Below are 18,239 nucleotides of genomic sequence, written 5' to 3'. Positions count from 1 at the left end.
AAATAAACAGATAAGCTAGGTAGGTAGATTACTTTACCCTGTTTATATCAAATTTTCGAACAAACCTCAAATCTTCAAATGCGATGACAAGTTAATTAAACAAACGACAAACAAACAAACAAACGACAGCGTACAGACTTTCAGATAAAAGGAACCGATAACGCACAAAATTCGGTCGACTCTACTACAGAGGACCCTGGCTTTAGCGCTCCCGAACGGAAAATTTGGCTTCACATCAGTAGATGTAAATCTGACACCACAATCGACCAAGTGAATAGATACCTGCAGAAAAAATGGCCTCAACTAGCATTTGAAGTTGAAAAGCTTCAGTCTAAAGGTTCTAATTCCTCGTTTAAAGTAAGCACTCAGTATGACAAGGATTTACTCACTTTATTTTACACTCCCAGCAACTGGCCTGAGGGAGTGGTCATCAAACAGTTCAGGTTTTTTCGACGCAACAATTCGGGACAATTTTAGACTCGTTGATAAAGTAATCGTAAATAAAAATGACGGAGGATGTGCATCACATCTCAAAAATCTTAGTTGCCCTGAACAACAAACTATTAGTTGCGAACTAACTGATCTCTATGTTTTAGTTCTCAACATTCAGTCTATGAGAGCTAAACTGAGCGAACTGGAACTAATATTGTCCAACAATAATTATTACTCTCTAGTCGCTATCAGTGAACACTGGTTAAGCTCCTACGAAGCAAGTGACTTAAGAATCGGAAATTTCTGTACAAGGTCGTTTTTCTCTAGGAAAACTTCAAAACATGGTGGTTCTATAATTATGTCGAAAACTGATGTGAACTGTGAAACATTACTTTTACTTGAACAGATGTCAGTGGAGAACCATTGTGAGATAGCAGCAATCCAGATAACTTATCTAGATACCTTTTTCATTAATATATACAGACCTCCTTCGGGAGATTTCTCAATATTCCTAGACTGCTTGTCAAATTTACTGGCTTATATTGATACTTTGCAAAATTATGTCTTAATATCTGGTGATTTCAACGTAAAGTTCAATCAGGAGGATCCTTATAAAAATCGTTTATGTGACTTTATGTATACTCACGGTTTGCACTGTATTGTTAATTTTCCAACTAGAAACGAAACATGTCTTGATAACATCTTCACAAATCTTCACTCATCGTGTTGTTCAGTGAATCAATTCGATACGCATTTATCTGACCACCTGGCCATTAAGCTTCAATTAAAACTACCCAAATCTAAACTTAACCACTCGACTGGGCTCCAGAATTTTAAACCTATTACCAACATTGGTAAATTTTTATTTTATAACTCATTAAGTAACATAAACTGGAGTTTCATAGATGAGTCTCGTGATACAAATACTAAATTTTCTTCTTTCATTGATCTAATAAGCCATCATGCTTGTATAAATTTTCCCGAAGTAGTAGTAAAAACCAACAACTGCTATAAAGTGAACAAAATTAAATGGTTTGACCATGAATTAAAATCTATGAGGAAGACTTTGCAGTCTTTAGATGTTGTATATAAAGCCTCTAAATCTGATCACTCAAGAGAAGCAAGAAATAGTTTTCGTAACTTATATAGAGAAAAAATCAAGCTCAAAAAAATGAACTACAATAAGAAAAGCATTGAAACAGCCAATAATAAAACAAAAGCAATGTGGAATATAGTAAATCAAAATCGAAATACATATTCAAACATTTGTGATGAAACCTGTGACATAACATCTAATTCCTTTAACACTTTTTTTACGAGCATTGCTTCTCAGACTACCTCCTGCTATTCTAATTCTAATGCTAACACTAAAAATCCTATGAGCTTTATCAGGGAGCAACTGAATCCACCAAATTCGACTAATTTTCAATTTAGAGAGGTGTCATGTGTGACTGTAAGGGATTTAATTGACGGTCTAAAAAATAGTAATTGCAACGACATCTACGATCTTAATGTTAATCTAATTAAAACCATCAAAAATGTAATAATCTCCCCATTAACTAAGCTAGTTAATCTATGTATTCGTGATAATACTTTTCCAGAGTGCTTGAAAAGAGCGAAAGTGATACCTATCTATAAAAAAGGGGATAAAAACAACCCGTCAAACTTTAGACCCATTGCGCTCTTACCGATATTTTCGAAACTTCTGGAAAAAGTACTGTCTATGCAGCTCTCAGAGTACTTAGAATCAAACAATTTAATATCAAAATATCAATTTGGTTTTAGAAAAAAAAAGTCAACAGTGGATGCTGTGTTAAATCTTTATAGCTTTGTAACTTCATGCTTTGAGAGCGGTGATATGGCTCTTGTTTCTTTCCTTGATCTCTCCAAGGCATTCGACTGTGTTTCTCACAGTATTTTAGCAAAGAAACTCCCATCGTATAACCTACACCCAAATAGCTGTAAAATGCTGAAGTCATATTTAGCAGATCGAAGCCAAGTCGTAAAGTTTAAAAACAAAACATCAAATTGCTTACCAATTAATCAAGGGGTTCCGCAAGGGTCAATACTGGGTCCATTACTTTTCATTATATTTATAAACGACTTACCACTATCTCTGAAATCGTCAAGTGGGTTATACGCAGACGATACAACTGTTAAAAATAAAGTAACGACCTACGAGTCGATACCAATAATTCATGAGTCAGCCTTAAATGAAGCCTTGGAATGGTTTCAGGCTAACAAATTGTGCCTTAATGTGCACAAAACACAAAACATGTTATTCTCTCTACGAAAAACTGAGACGCCAGAAAATTTTCAAACCTCAGCAAACTTCCTCGGTCTTCATATTGACCCAAAGCTTTGTTGGAGTATACATGGAGATTCAGTTGCAGAAAAAGTATGTAAAAATATCTTTCTCCTAAGAAATCTCAAAAATCAACTTTCTCCTGAATATCTGAGAAGTATCTATTTCGGAATTTGCGAATCACACCTAGTATATGGCCTCTTAGTATGGGGACACACTACTATTCGCCATCGGCTATTTGGCTTGCAGAGAAAAGCGATACGCATCTTAGCAGGTTTAGGCTATACTGACGACTGCAAAGTTTATTTTACATCATTAAACATACTTACCTTACCATCACATTATATATTGGTCTGTTTAATTTATGTTAAAACTCACCTGGATGAATACACTTCTCATCGCGAGATTCATACTTATGGAACCCGAAAAAAATCAAATCTATGTTTAAAAGAACTTAGACTTAATAAGTCTCAAACTGGAGTCTTGTTCTATGGTATTAAGTTTTACAACAAATTGCCAGAGGTGGTCAGGAATGCTAGTGTAGACAATTTTAAAATAAACATTAAAAAATTTCTTCTAAAGAAAGCCTACTACAGTTTCGAGGATTTTCTGAGGGACACGATTGATACATTAAATTAATATAGATATAGTTGGATTGGTTTGACCTACTTTTATTGTGTGCTATGTTGTTGAAGCATCGTGTATTGTGTTTTGCTATTTTGTTCTACATACTCTATTGTACATATTTTGTTCTTGTATATGTTTGACGGGTGCGATACCTATTGGGTGGTGCACGAATAAAAATTATTATTAAAAAAAAAAAAAAAAAAAAAAAATAACACAGCCTACTATTCAATTCTCAAAATTTTCGTTTTAATCACGAATATAACCATCTTTTTTGACTTTTTTCAACAAAGTTGTGCCGGTAGGGAAAAAAATTGTATTCAAACCTTGTTAAGAAAGTGTCCTTGCAGACCTTAGGCACTTACAAACTCGTCTACGACTCGGTTTATAATCTTTGCCTGCGGTCTGCAAGAAACCACTTTCTTACCTTGGTTTGAAATATACTATCCTAATACGTACAGGATTAATTAAATGACTGTGTCGTCAGTTGGGGCCAAAAAGGTAAAGGAACGTTTGCTAGATCAACAAAAAAACTTAAACGGAAGGCAAAGCGGAAGAACGACAACGACCAGGCGAAATGAACTGCAGCCTAGACAGTTGCGGTATAGTGGAACCAGAAATATAGTGATTTTATGGACTCTGGTCGATAATTTCTTTTATTCACAATCGGTTAGTAACGTACAGCTTTCCTAACCCCTTAAAGGTTAGAAAGTGAGCGATTACTCGTGTACACATCAACCGATCAGTAATGGTGAAAAAAGGAGTCAGTAATGAGTCGGTTAGTAATGAAACCCATAACTGACCTGTGGTGGCGCTACTGTCGCACCAATCGCGAAAATCTCTGTACGTTTTCTGGTATCGAAATTTGCTTTTCTCAGGTAAAAGATTGAGTGTTAATTTGTGTGCGGATTCCCGCAATTCTGGGGAGGGTACACTCTATTTTACTATCGCACACTTTGTTTGTTAAAAAATGTGAGCAAATGTCAATTTGGTTTGACTTTTGTGAACTAAAATTTAATACAATCTCAATCGTGCGCGCCTACTAAGTTTTAATATTTTGCCGAAATAAACGATAATATTACGGAGGTTGGTTTTTATTTATTTTTTATTATTATAATGTTGCTTGTTTTATTAAATGATTGATTGTGAATAAAATAGTATACAAACCTCGGCGAAAGTCCATTCCTGTGTCTCGAGAACTAGTTCACCTCGAAGGCAAGCCTCTCGGTAAACTATTGTTCTCTCGACAGGAATGGAGCACTTTCCTCCTCGGTATGTAATATACTATTAAAGTGCGTCTATCGATATTTTGAAACGACTTTTTAAACACTAGTTAACATTTTGGGTCGTTTATGATGGTCTCATTACTAGGGGATTATTAAACCTACCCTGTAACAAAAACTCTCGATGGTACCTGCGGATTATTGAGGATCGGTTACTCACCACTTTTACGACAATCTTTGTTAGCGGGCAATAAACCACTGAAGGAAGCAAAAGGTCGTTTTAAAATATCGATAGACGCACTTTACAATTTTGGGGTCACTTTTATTACCAACTTGAAGAGAGTTATAAATCTTCTATGACAGATGTTTTTGAGCCGTCTGAAAATGGACCATCGGAGACAAAGGTAGGTAGGGCCCAGTCGCGCGACGAGTGCCAGAAGTTTATTGCCCTCTCAAGTTAATGTACTCCATCCCTCATAAGATCACTATATTTCTGGTTCCACTATAACATGTGGTTAAAGTCCTCTTCAAGAAATAGTTAATTTTGACTTAAATTGTAAATCATTTTACAATAGGACAGCTAACCATCTTATAACTACCATAAATTATTCTATTATACCCTCTAATTTTATTGCCCCTTTGTTGTGCAGTGCCGACTCAAGGAAGGACAAACATCGTAAATATTGCTGTTTGCTGTGTTCTCACACTTATTCTTATTATTATTTTTAAATAATAATTTCGGAATTAGGTACTTAATTTGTTACGCATCGAAAAACGTAACCGAATCTCAACGGCTAACAAAACCACAAAAAAAAACAACTGAAACTGAATAAATTTATAAGTAGTTAAATTATTTAACAGGTAAAATACATGCACAAACGTTAATTAATTTTTTTCTAGTTCCTTTTCGATTTCTTCAAAAAATTCTTCTTCATCCTCATCCTCATCATTTAAATTAATAATTAATTGAGGAACTTCCGTGTTCCGCAAATAACTATTCTCCACGTCGATGACATGGCGTATACAGGCAGACCAAAGAAGAGAATCAATTTCGTCCACAGATTCTCTAGTTGCCCGTATGACCGATTCACCTAAATTAGGTGTGTTATTTACTTTCCTGATTTTATGTTTTAATTGACTCCATACCATTTCGATTGTATTTAACACACACTAGTAATGAGGAAGTCGCAAAACCGTATGTCCGTATTTCGCAGCTAAATCATTGATGAAATAAACTTTATTTGTTCCCTACTTGTAAACATTAGTTTATCAAGTCACTGTACTCACCTTGAAAATGTGTCTTAACTAGCTAGCCAGTAAAATTTTACACCCGTGCTCATATGAGTGATGTGCGTTTCCAAAGCAATACGTGTAAAGCTCATACGATTTTTTTTTCAAATACCGGAATTTTTAATACACTCACCGGCAAAAAAAACGGAACATTAATTAGTCAACAATAAATTATTCCCATAATACCTATTTTGATGTATTTTGACCAGGAGGCGATGACAGCAAACATAACCTTGAACATTAGCGTAGGCTATTTTATTAGCAATTTCGCATAAAAACAAATTTTTAGCTTAAAAACCTTCTTTTCTTAAATTTACTATTTCTATAATAATCAAGCAACCTGGTTAGATTTTTATAACTTTTGTAATTTTTTATTGTTGTTAACTTCGAATTTATATTGCCAGAGCAGTAGCTTTGGTTGAAGACTGTTGTTGTTTCCGTTATGCAGCTAATGCTATTGAGGCTCCTCTTGCTAGTCGTCACCGAGCTGTTAGAAGGTTTCAAAAGACTGATTGAAAAAGAGCAACCACATACCGCGACGATAGATTTTTAAATAATAATGGTGTTCCGCTTTTTCTGCCGGTGAGTGTAGTTTGTAGAACTGTTATTTACAAGTGAGGAACAAATAAAATATTCAAAAATACACGCATGGTAACGAGTATTACTGGCGACAGAGGGATATGACTGGAGAGCCGAAGGCGAGCCAGTCACCTTCTTACCATGCTAGTAATGTTAAATACTATTTCCGATATTATTTTCTTTTATAATTGTAAATAATTCGGGGCGTGTTGCCTTTTCTGGAATTGGAAGTCCCTTTCTTGCCATATAATCAAGCATATCCGTCTTCTTGCTGCTTTTTGTAGAAACTTTATCCAATTGTCGACTATGATAACTAGCATTTACCTTCATTTTCCTCGTTATTATCAAAAATTGTTTCAACGTCGACCATCTCCTCCTCGCAGTTCTCTTCAAAAGGACGCCACATACCTATTTAAACACAGGTTATAAGTTGAAAAATACACTCTTTTTATTGTGGCGAATTCAAAATATTTCTATTCGCAGTGTACGAAAATCAGTCGACAACTGAAGACAAAATTTCTTGAACAAAATGCTTTATGTGTCTGTCACAATAGTGTTAATGGTAATGTTAGTGTTAGCCAGAATGTTAATCTTCAGAACATTGGTGAAACGTTCAACCGTTCACAATAATGGTGATGGTGATGTTAATGTTAGAAACGATGTTAATGTATCTGTTACAATAGTGTTAATGTTAATGTTAGTGTTAGCCAGAATGTTAATCTTCAGAACATTGGTGAAACGTTCAACCGTGCACAATAATGGAGATGGTAATGTTAATGTTAGAAACGATGTTAAGAGATCCAGAAAATGTCTGGTTCTTTAACATCTACCAATCACCATCGAGAATTTCACGCACGCGCAGGCGCAGTGACAGTTCACACCACGTTGAGAGCTGTAAGAGTAACATTATTGTGAACACTGGACTACTAACATCACCATTGCTATCTCCACTAACATAACATTACCACTAACATTAACACTATTGTGACAGACCCATTAGGTAGACTTTCTCTAAGTAGGGGTTGCTAAATATACCTGATGCTTACCCTTCCTTGAGTCGGCACTGCACGACAAAGGGACAATAAAATTAGACATTATTTATGGTTGTTATAAGACGCTTGGCTCTCCTATTGTAAAATGATTTACAATTTAAGTCAGAATTGACTATTTCTAGACCAAGACTTTACTGGTTACTGTCGGCCTAAACGTAAGCGAGCGTTCGCCGAGTTGGTTATTTTTAAGGTACCTATTCGAGTAACGATGGCGTATTCCCAAGCATTAGTTTAACATTCGATCATATATACTACGTGGATGCCTAATACCTTGTCTACCTCGTGTTCCAAAAAAAGCGACACAATGTGTACCGGAATGTTGCATTCTACGCAGGCGCATGTATTCAGTCAATCACAATCACAGACTTACAGATGTCAATTGTCAAAGCGTTGGCCATTGATCATGCGCAGAGCGAACTTGTGCAAGTTGTGTAGCTATTTCTCTTAGACTTATGGGTTTGTGTCTATTTATCTCTTTTCAATTTTTTGGAACATCAAATGTGTCTCACCAACTCGTTGCATTACGCATCCACGTAGTATATATGATCGAAGAGTGGAACCAATTATTCGTAAAAATTGAAAAATAAACGGAAAGGGATTTTCGAACCGTAACAGATGTGTATTCCAATTATGTACATTAGTATATTTCAAACCAAGGTAAGAAAGTGCTTTCTTGCAGACCGCAGGTAAAGATTATAAACCGAGCCGTAGGCGAGGTTTGTAAGTGCCTAAGGTCTGCAAGGGCACTTTCTTAACAAGGTTTGAATACTATTTTTTTCCCTACCGGCACAACTTCGTTGAAAAAAGTCAAAAAAAGATGGTTATATTCCTGGTTATTTGTTTAATTAACTTGTCATCGCATTTGAAGATTTGACGTTTGTTCGAAAATTTGAAATAAACAGGGTAAAGTAATCTACCTACCTAGCTTATCTGTTTATTTTCCAGATTATATGATTGATCTACCAACTTGCTTTATTGAATTGGCTTTCATTTATCAGTAACTTATTTCACTTTTGACACTTTTGACATTTGTATTTTGGTACAGTTTTACCATAAACATTTCATGATTAACTTTCTTACCTTAGCGAGAAAGTTGAATTTTCTCACCTCAAATGAGGTATCCACAACCTACATTTCTAACCGATAGGGAAAAAAATTGTTTTCTGGTAAATAAAAAAAAAACATCGTTTATCTTGGATCAAAGTACATAACACACCTTTTAACTATCTTGTCGACCTTAGAACAAATGACATAATTGCACAGTTGCAATTCTACTAAGAACTACGTAATTCTGACAGTGACGTAGTAATTATTATTGACCTTCAGGAATATTTCACCTTCCCATCGATTTGTTAGTAGGTGCAATTTTTACAGTGGAAACAAAGTGTTTATTTGAGGCGATCTTCAAAATGGTTCATTTCTGTAAAAGTTCAAAATGTTTGGTGGGCAAAACAGCTATTGTCACAGGAGCTAACACCGGTAGATACATGGTATTCAATGTTTTTTTCTTAATAATCAAAAATAATCCCTAGGAATTGGATATGTAACTGCTTTAGATTTCGCCAAGCGGGGTTGTCGTGTCATTTTGGCTTGCAGAAATCGAGATAGAGCCAATGACGCTAAAAATAAAATTGTATCTTTGACTGGTAACGAGAATGTCGTTGTTAAACTAATCGATATGGAATCGCTCGCGTCTGTTAGAGAGTTTGCTAAAGATATCAACACCACCGAAAGCAGACTCGACATTTTAGTGAACAATGCAGGAGCGGCTGATTTACCAGATAAGACAACTGAGGACGGGCTTCAGGTGGAAATGGCGATCAATTATTTTTCGCCTTTTCTTCTTACAAACCTCTTACTAAGTACTCGTGCCACTTGTAACTAAAAATTGTCGTTAATAGTGATTTTTCAATAGATCTTCTCAAAGCTAGTGCCCCAAGTCGCGTGGTTAATGTTTCTTCAGCCCTCGCAAAGCTTATACGAAGTCTAAATTTGGACGAATTAAATAAATTCGACGGCGACTGGAATCTCTACAACAAAAGTAAATTGTGCAATATTTATTTCACCCAAGAGTTAGCGAGAAGATTGGAAGGAACAGGTGTAACAACTTACTCACTTCATCCAGGAGCGGTTCACACCGATTTTCAGCGATTTTCCTCTTTTCTTAATTACGTGGCTTCGAAGTGTTTTAAAGTATGAGTAAATTTTATTATTTATTATGAGTATTCAATAACTCGATTTTCAGACCCCTGAAGAAGGTGCACAAACTTCGATTTATTTGTCAGTGGAAGATGGTATCGAACAGTACAATGGACAACACTTTGAAGATTGTAAACCTGTAAAGCCGTATTGTGCTGCAAGAGATGAAAATACAGCGAAGAAGTTGTGGGAAATATCCGAACAGTTGGTTGGATTGAAGTTGAAGTAAATAATTTTAAGTCAAGGTGAACAAGGTTCTAGTGTGCTCAGTAATTGTTACTGTTCTGTTGTGGGATTTGTTAATTATTCACTTGTAGGTTAGGAATAGGGTATAAAGTGTTAACTCTACAACTACTCTGTTTAAATTAGTACTAGTTTATACATATTATTGATATTACAAGAAATATTTACATTTATACCATATGGTATAGGCAACATCTTATACAAATGTACTGTGCGATCAACAATTAGGTTGATAAGGGGCGGCTATGACTTTGACAGTGTCAGATTTTTCGTATCTTTGCTAACTCAGCTAATAAACGTCATACAACTGTCACTATTAATCAAATTTTAAAGCAAAATGGTTAGAACATAAAAGATTCATCATTGAATCTTACTTTCGTAATCGAATTTTCAGTAGGTAACACAGAATGGACACGCAGCGCTGTTGCCTGTTTGACCGAGTTTCGGCAAAATTTTCCAAAATTAAATTGAAACAGGTATATGCAACTAAAAATACTTCCATGCATTCTAGAGCTTCTGAACCTCAGAAGATTTGGACTGATTTGGACCATGGCCAACTGTATCAAAACGCTAAGCTATATGGCCGTCCCACTCCACAAGCAGTTCCAAAGATGTTCAGGTGAATTTGATTTCTGCAGTACAAATTTCTGATTTACAATAAAATATGCTACAAATTAAAAAATCAGTGTACAGTTAATTTCAAAATTATCGAGGACCTACACCTCAAAAATCAAGAAGTCGATTTATTACAGTTTTTTCCACATGTAAACATGCCTTTTTGAAATTTGAGCGTCATATTTTTTATATAGGTTAGGTGACTTTGACAACATAAAATGTCGCTGATATTTTAGAACACCATAATAGTGTCTGTTTTATCCTCTGCACGATGCTCTTCGCGATGTTATAATACTGAGCTATCTCTGGATCGACCATCTTTCTTCTAATTTGGAAAGAATGAGCATTTTCGGGTTTTCGGTTAGATTAGGCATTTGGTTTGTCAAAATTGTCATTGATCATTGAGAAAAAATGTAAGTGCAATTCACACTGTAGAAAATTAGGTGGACTCTATAATTTTGAAATTAACTGTACTTTTCCATCAAATATACTGTTACCTTAAAAAAAAAATGCAAGTATATTGTCAATGATTCGATCATCGTGCGCACGACGTTTTCCGCCAAAAATAATAAAAACCCGAATTGAGAGGGGCGAAACTATAAAAAAACAGGAGAGAGTGCGGGGAGGGGCTTTTGGTCTTTGGTCAGGGAGGTCAGATCGGTGCGGGACTGTGAAAGGGGCTGAAACGACGAGTGGTTGAACGGCGAAAAAAAGGGTGTGGAGACGTCGAGGGTCCGAAGAGGGTGAGGTTGGAAGAAGAGTCCAGGAAGTCCAAACCCAGACGCCGAGGAGCGGATTAACGGATCCCGACAGAAGGTTCGCGAAGAACCAAACGCCGGAGTGCGGAGTCAAATTCCACGCCCGGATTTCGTCGTCCACCGTGGGCCCGAGGAAGTCTCCGAGGAACGTCCAGGTCTCCAGAGACGTCGACCGTCCCGTGACGATCAATGCCAGGGTGATAGAAAAAAATTTTAGTTTTCGCGAAGCCAGCGCGTCGTTTTAGGCAGAACGTTTTTTTTTTCTTCGGATTTGAGGTATCGGTCTGCTGGTGACCTGCATGCAAACGGCCGGTCAGAGCGATAACAGTTTTTTTTTTTGTAAGAGTTTCTGTTTATTTTATTTCTTTATCTTTTGTGTCCTCGTCCGCCGTGCGACTTCCTTTTCTATTTTGAATTTACCTTTTTTTTGGGAAACGAGGTGAGGCCCGAGGGAACGGTCCCACCGATCGTGGGCGGCGTAGAAGAATAACGTCGAGGTCGATATCGGGCTTCGCTTTCGGCTCTCCCCTCTTTTTTTTTAATTTAGTTTTTGAATTCAATTTACTAGACAATTGCCTAGTGGCAAAATCGGCACTGCCCTTATTCGCAACAATCGTTATTTTTTCAAATATACCTACTCGTACCTAATTACGTGAGTCAAATTCGGAAAATCTAATTTGTGTCTTGGTGAAGTGTTTTGACGAATTTACTGTTGGGTAATTCTTCTAATCCAAGAAGACAGTTTTGTTACCTTTTCGAAAATGTTTAGATCTTTTGGAGAAGTCTGCGCGTCATCAACTCAACGGGTCTTCAAGCGCTGCGAGGTTCGTTCGAAAATTGAACCTCGACGAATTAAATAAATACGACAGCAACTGGATTCTCTACGGCAAGACCAAGTTGTGGAACATTTATTAAAGACAAAGTCCTAATAAATTTGATACAACTAAACTACTAGTAAGGCCCCTTCAGCACACATCATTTTTTTTAAAGATCCTACCTTGTTTTTAAAGCATATTAAAAAGCTTTCGGAATCACCCTGTTTTTCTATTGGGCCACTTCAGCACACATATGAATACGATTTCTGTCACACAAATTCACCTTTGAAAACACCTAAAATTCGCTTTTTTGTCCGTTTTTTGTTGGGCCACGTCAGCACAAAAATGAATACGGTTTCGTCCAAACAAATTCGGAAAGGTCCTCATGAGCGAAGTGAATGTGTATTTATGTAAGTACAAAAAAAATTAGAAAAAATATTAAAAATCTTCTGTAGCTGATGGATCATCGAATCGAAGGAGTTATTAACTCCTCCAGTGCCGCTTCTACCAGAGTCAGAGTCAGCAGATGACCAAGTGCCGCAAAAGAAAAAGTCAGAAATTTTTTTTATTTTATTTATTTATTTAAAATAAACTAAGCAAGAATGAATAGGGAATTTTTCCATTTTTGAATTTTTTATATTTACAGTTTAAAATTTGTATTGAAATATGTTAGAAATATCTGTATATGCACATTAAATGTAACGTTTCAAGTACTGTCACATTTCAAATTTATCTAGTGGGAGGATTGGGGCAATTTCCAAGAAAAATTGTGGAATTCCCTATTCATTTTTGCCTAGTTTAATAATGTCTGGTCTGTTATGCTTAATGTGAATGTCAGTTAAAACTGTGCGATCAAAATATAATTTGTAATTGTCATTTTCCAAACAACTTTCTGGTTTATAAATGTAATGTGGTTGTGTATCCTTTAATATTATTATTATTAATTGGAGGAATAGAGGCATTAGCCTGTTTTATTCCCAGAAATTAACTTAGCAAGCTTTAGTGTAGGATTTCCAACAGATGTATTTCACTGTCTGCTTCGTTCGAGTCGCGGCCGGGCCGCCTATAAGCACTACTTACTTGTAATTATGGCTATGAATTTCCAGAGGATATTTTTGTAATTTATTTTTAAAAACAACTACACTGTTTGATTCAACTATGTCATTGTTTAAGCTGTTCAGAAAGACACGAATGGGTAAAAAATGTTCTCTGCATTTGGTTTTATGTTGCATTTTTATTGTTGTTTTTTGTTGTAAAAATTGTTTTTTTACTAGAAATTTTAACTTAACTACTCTTTATACAGGGTGTTTTCGAAGTTGAGGGGTTCCTTGTAACACGAGATACTATACATTATTCTTAAGAATTTTAGCCTAAATCTTCTTAGTAAAATGTTTGTATTAAGGGAGATAATTGATTGTATATTTTTATTGTTTTCTAAAATTTTGAGTCCGGTCCTGTCTATTTCTCCGCTGTCCTAGATTAATAACTGACGTGGCCCAGGATGGTGTCTTTCTGGAAATCGCTCTGCGTACTCTCTAGACGCCGCAGCTGCATTCTGATAACGTGATAACATTGCCCCTACATTAGCAACATATCTGTGAGCTCATTATTTTCGTAATGATAAAGCCATTCCGACTAATTAGATGACAACTCTGACAGTATTTTTGATTAACGTCCATGCTCATTTGATTTTTTTTTGTCAATTCTAATTTCTAACAAATCAGCGCAAATTTGAGCAGGACCGGTTTCAGAAATTTCAAAAAAATTAATTTATTTTATCTTCATTGCCGTACACATTTTACTAAGGTGACTTTGGCTAAAACTCTTTAGAACAACGCATACTATCACAGGTTAAAAGGAACACCTCAACTTCGAAAACACGCTGTATTTCAGTTGCCATATAAAAAAAATCTTTGAAATAAACTACTCAAAACGAATAAGGAAACACTTCTGCAGATGCCTTTATTTTGTGCAATATTTTACGAAACAAATTATAATTTTAGCACCAATATAGAGATACTCAAGAGTCACTCGCTGCAAAGGTAGCCACTCTTTTCGCTTGTTTTTGTTGTCAAATAAACAAAAAAACAACAAAACGCCGTAACATTAAATTCAACACAAATAGCTATTTATGTAACCAGTTAGGAAATGCGTTATTTTGTGTAACGAGTGGAATATTTGCGGGACGAGCGCAGCGAGATCCCGCAAAATCACACGAGTTACACAAAATTGCATTTCCTAAAGTGTTACATACAAGATTTTTTCTAATTTTGACAAAAAAAAGTTTCTTCAAACGTTAAACGAAGTAATGAATTTCATTAATAATAAATTATTATTGTGTTAAAATATCAAGTAGGTAAGTAGGCACGGTTATTTTGCTTAAAAACAAAAAATATGACAGTGTCAAATTGATGATACAATACATTTTTTACAACGTCAAGTCTGAAAATGACATTTCCATCACTCAATTTAGAGATGAAAGTAGGCGTTTGCATCACATGTGAGGAAAGTAAATCACTTCCCTCACTAGTGGGGAAAGTAAAAAAAAAATTGATCCCCATTTAGGTATGTACGTACTTTCTTTAAAATAACGTTCAAATATACATATATATACATTTGTAAGAATTCTTTATTAACAATTAGCACTTACAAAGATACTTAACTTTTTTATCAGTATTATAGAAATTAAATGTACAATTTTTTACACGAATTAAAACTCCAAATGTTCCTGATTTTTTTTTCTAAATAACGTGTCGGTACAGAGCTTGACGTTGACGCCAAACTAGCGCTTCTTACTACTTGTCTCCATCTCAGTAACGCATTGTATTCCTTTCCGTAGCGTGCTCGAGATTTTATAGGTAATAATTCCAAAGATACCTACAGGTCGACCAGAACAGCTTGGCGAGTGACGCAGTGGACTGAAATCCCTCCCATTAGCGGAGCGCACTTGTCTGTTGGGTCTGGAAGTGTTTAGATCGTGTACTAACGGGCGAAAATCAGCGCTTCAAGCTTCAAAACTGTAGGGGAAAGAGTTAAGAATATTTATTAAGAAAAGCGGGTACGTCTTGTAGCTTCAAGGGAACAGCATGTCCGGGCTGTTTTGAGCAGATTTGCTTCATTGAGTGTACCGTACGTACAACCATAGCCATATCCTTGTCTTACAGAGACTCGCTCGTTTCCTCTTGTGCGCATCTCATACGCCAAGCTATTCTGGTCAAGCCACAGTAGATTTACTCATTCAGTAGGGACAGCTAGGGTCGGCACCTTTGAAGTTTCGTCAGCCAGATTTTTTAATAACATGGCGGTATTGGCGGTCCTTGCTAGAAAATGCCATAGATGGCAACACCATCGTTCGCGGCAATTTCATTCATTGCACTCAGCCAGACTTGAGTTCTGAGAGAAAACGCCATATGCATTGAGTTGGTGAACGACAAAGATGGACAATTGGAAAGATGCAAAAGTGCGCTACGGAGATTTTTCTATTTCTATGCGTCCGTTTTCACCATCGGTTCTACATGGTTGGTTTGCGGCAAATAGAAAGGAACTTAAGAAACGGAAAGAAATTTTCTTTCTATCAAGATACATGGTTCCAGTACTGATGGTGTTTTTTTTTTTTAATTTGGCGTCGAAGTTGTTGTTGGAGAGGCGGTTGAGTCCGCACCACTCATGTAAAGGCGTAAGATTTAAACAGCTGATCCGTGATCCGTATAGCGCATTCACAATCGACTAACTTCGACGCCAAATTTTAAAAAACACCCGTTGTAATGTAGAAATCAGGGCGTGAAGGCGCCAAAAACAGCAGCGCCACGCTACGAGCATCTTGTAAAGGACCGCCGCTGCGAAGACATGCGTATTCGAATTTGGCGATAACCGAAACAGCTCCGTGTCCCTACTGAATGAGTAAATCTACTGTGGTCAAGCTGTACTTCGCTGCTTCTTTAATTTCTGGATTTGGTAAATTTACAACACTATCTTCTACTTCCATCACTATTTGTTTAGTAAATTCTGAGTAATTTTCAAGTTTTGGTAAAAACACGACTTGACATTCATTAATTAAATTTTATTGTTTACTGTGAGCATGGAAACGTGATTTTCAAATTTTACTTCTATATTGATTTGCATAAAATAATAAATTGATAATACCTATGCAAGATAAACCGAAAGCTCTTGACGTTGGAAAAAATAGTATGTTATATACGTGAGGAAAGGTCCATTGCTAAACTTGAATGATTAGATCAACTCGCTATCGCTCGTGATCCAATTGTCATTCTCGTTTAGCAATGCATCCCTTTCCTCACTTATATAACAATATACTATTTCCTAACCAGTTAGGAAAGATTTTACTTTTCGTAACCAGTTACGAAAAGTGTGACGTTTCCCAACGTCAATTAATTTTGAAAAGTGTCACTTTATATGTCAAAATTAGAAAAACGTTATTCTATACTTTTGAGCGGTAATTTTATGGTGAAAACATAACTATGGATGTGCTGGGCAGAAGGAGACAACCAAGGGTATATCTTAATAAAATTCAGATAGCTAGAGCAGTAACATTAATTGAAGAAGGTCATTCAAGAAGACGTGTTGCTCAAATGATGAATGTGAGTCATTCTGCAATATCTAGAGCATGGATTAGACATTTGGCTTATGGTATTGTACAACGATGTCCTTACCCACAACGACAAAGGTCTACTACTCCTCGAGAAAATCGTTTACTGACCCGTTGGCCACTTCAGGAACGTAGAATTAGTGCCCGCGCTCTACAAAATCGACTCGTGGCAAGTACTGGAACCAGAATTTCTGACCAAACTGTTCGAAATAGGCTGCACGCAACTCAGTTCCGTGCAAGGAAACAAGCAAAAGTACCTCGTTTAACTCCAGTCCATAGAAGAATCCGAAGAAACTTTGCGCAATTGCATCGCGACTGGACTCCAGAACAATGGAGTAATGTTTTGTTTACGGACGAGTCCAGATTTTGTCTAGACCATAACGATGGACGAATTCGAGTGTGGAGATGCCCAGGTGAACGTTACATAGACTCCACCGTACAAGAAATTGTTGCTTTCGGTGGAGGGTCGATTATGGTATGGGGTGGAATAACTTTAACTGGTCGCACCGAGCTAGTGGTTCTTCGAGGAGGATCTTTAACAGTTGTACGGTATCTCAGAGACATTGTCATTGTAGAACCACATGTCGTTCCATTTGCTGAGAATATGGGACGTGATTTCATTTTACAGCAAGACAACGCCAGACCTCACATAGCGGGCATAGTTAGAAATTGTTTCAACGACCACAATATTGAAGTGATGGAATGGCCGGCAAACAGTCCAGATCTTAATCCCATCGAACATCTATGGGACACATTGAACAAACGAATACGGGAACACCAACCCATACGAAACCTCCAACATGTTGAAGAACTTCTTCTTCAAGAATGGGAACTACTACCCCAGGAGGCGATTTCAAATTTGATTGGGAGTATGCCCCGTCGTTGTCCTGAATTAATCCGGGTCAGAGGAGGTCATACCAGTTATTAATTTCTTTCTTTTTAACAATTTAAATTTTTTTATTATCAAACAATTTGTAAGTACCTACTTTTAAATGTTTGGATTTAATTTTTTTCTTAAAAACTTATTCAAAACATTTGGAATGTTTATTATTTAAAGAGTAATTCTTTCTAAAACAAATAAAAACAATTTTTTCAAAAAAACTCCATTTTTATAAGTGTCTCCTTATTCATTTTGAGTAGTTTAAATATCGTGGAAAACGGATTTTTTTCCATAAATAGCAAATTATTGTTTAAACAATATAAATATTTACGTGCCCCAACCAAAATGTTTCTGATTTCAAATAATATATAAATACATATACACGCAACATGCGAATGGTATTGCGGATATCCTTCGATCATACAAAGTGTCTATAAAAGAACATATATCAAGAGTCCTGTGGAATTATGCGGGTCTATGTTTTTTTTGACCGAACTACGTCGAGTTGTTGAAGCTGACAAATTAGATGTCAAATGACAAATGTCAAGTTATTAATAATTAAATCTTAGCGTCAGTTTGTGAGTTTGGTGTCTTAGTTGTTTTGCTTGTGATTTTCTT

General features: G+C 36.2%; 1 protein-coding gene across 2 annotated transcripts; it reads left to right on the top strand.

Moving 5' to 3' along the window:
- Window positions 1-8,766: 8,766 nt before the first annotated feature.
- LOC138133764 (retinol dehydrogenase 11-like) lies at window positions 8,767-10,260 on the top strand. 2 transcript variants are annotated; one of them, XM_069051723.1, is made up of 5 exons: window positions 8,791-8,810; window positions 8,865-8,984; window positions 9,038-9,367; window positions 9,421-9,698; window positions 9,751-10,260. In XM_069051723.1, exons 2-5 carry the CDS (start codon window positions 8,915-8,917, stop codon window positions 9,931-9,933), a joined length of 861 nt encoding a protein of 286 aa, XP_068907824.1. In that variant the 5' UTR covers window positions 8,791-8,810; window positions 8,865-8,914; the 3' UTR covers window positions 9,934-10,260. The 2 variants fall into 2 exon arrangements, with proteins under 2 accessions (XP_068907823.1, XP_068907824.1); XM_069051722.1 differs by having other exon boundaries at window positions 8,767-8,984.
- Window positions 10,261-18,239: the final 7,979 nt, after the last annotated feature.

The sequence above is a fragment of the Tenebrio molitor genome, chromosome 6 (assembly GCF_963966145.1).
Source record: "Tenebrio molitor chromosome 6, icTenMoli1.1, whole genome shotgun sequence".
NCBI classification, from domain to species: domain Eukaryota; kingdom Metazoa; phylum Arthropoda; class Insecta; order Coleoptera; family Tenebrionidae; genus Tenebrio; species Tenebrio molitor.
This window is presented reverse-complemented; position numbering and strand designations above follow the sequence as displayed.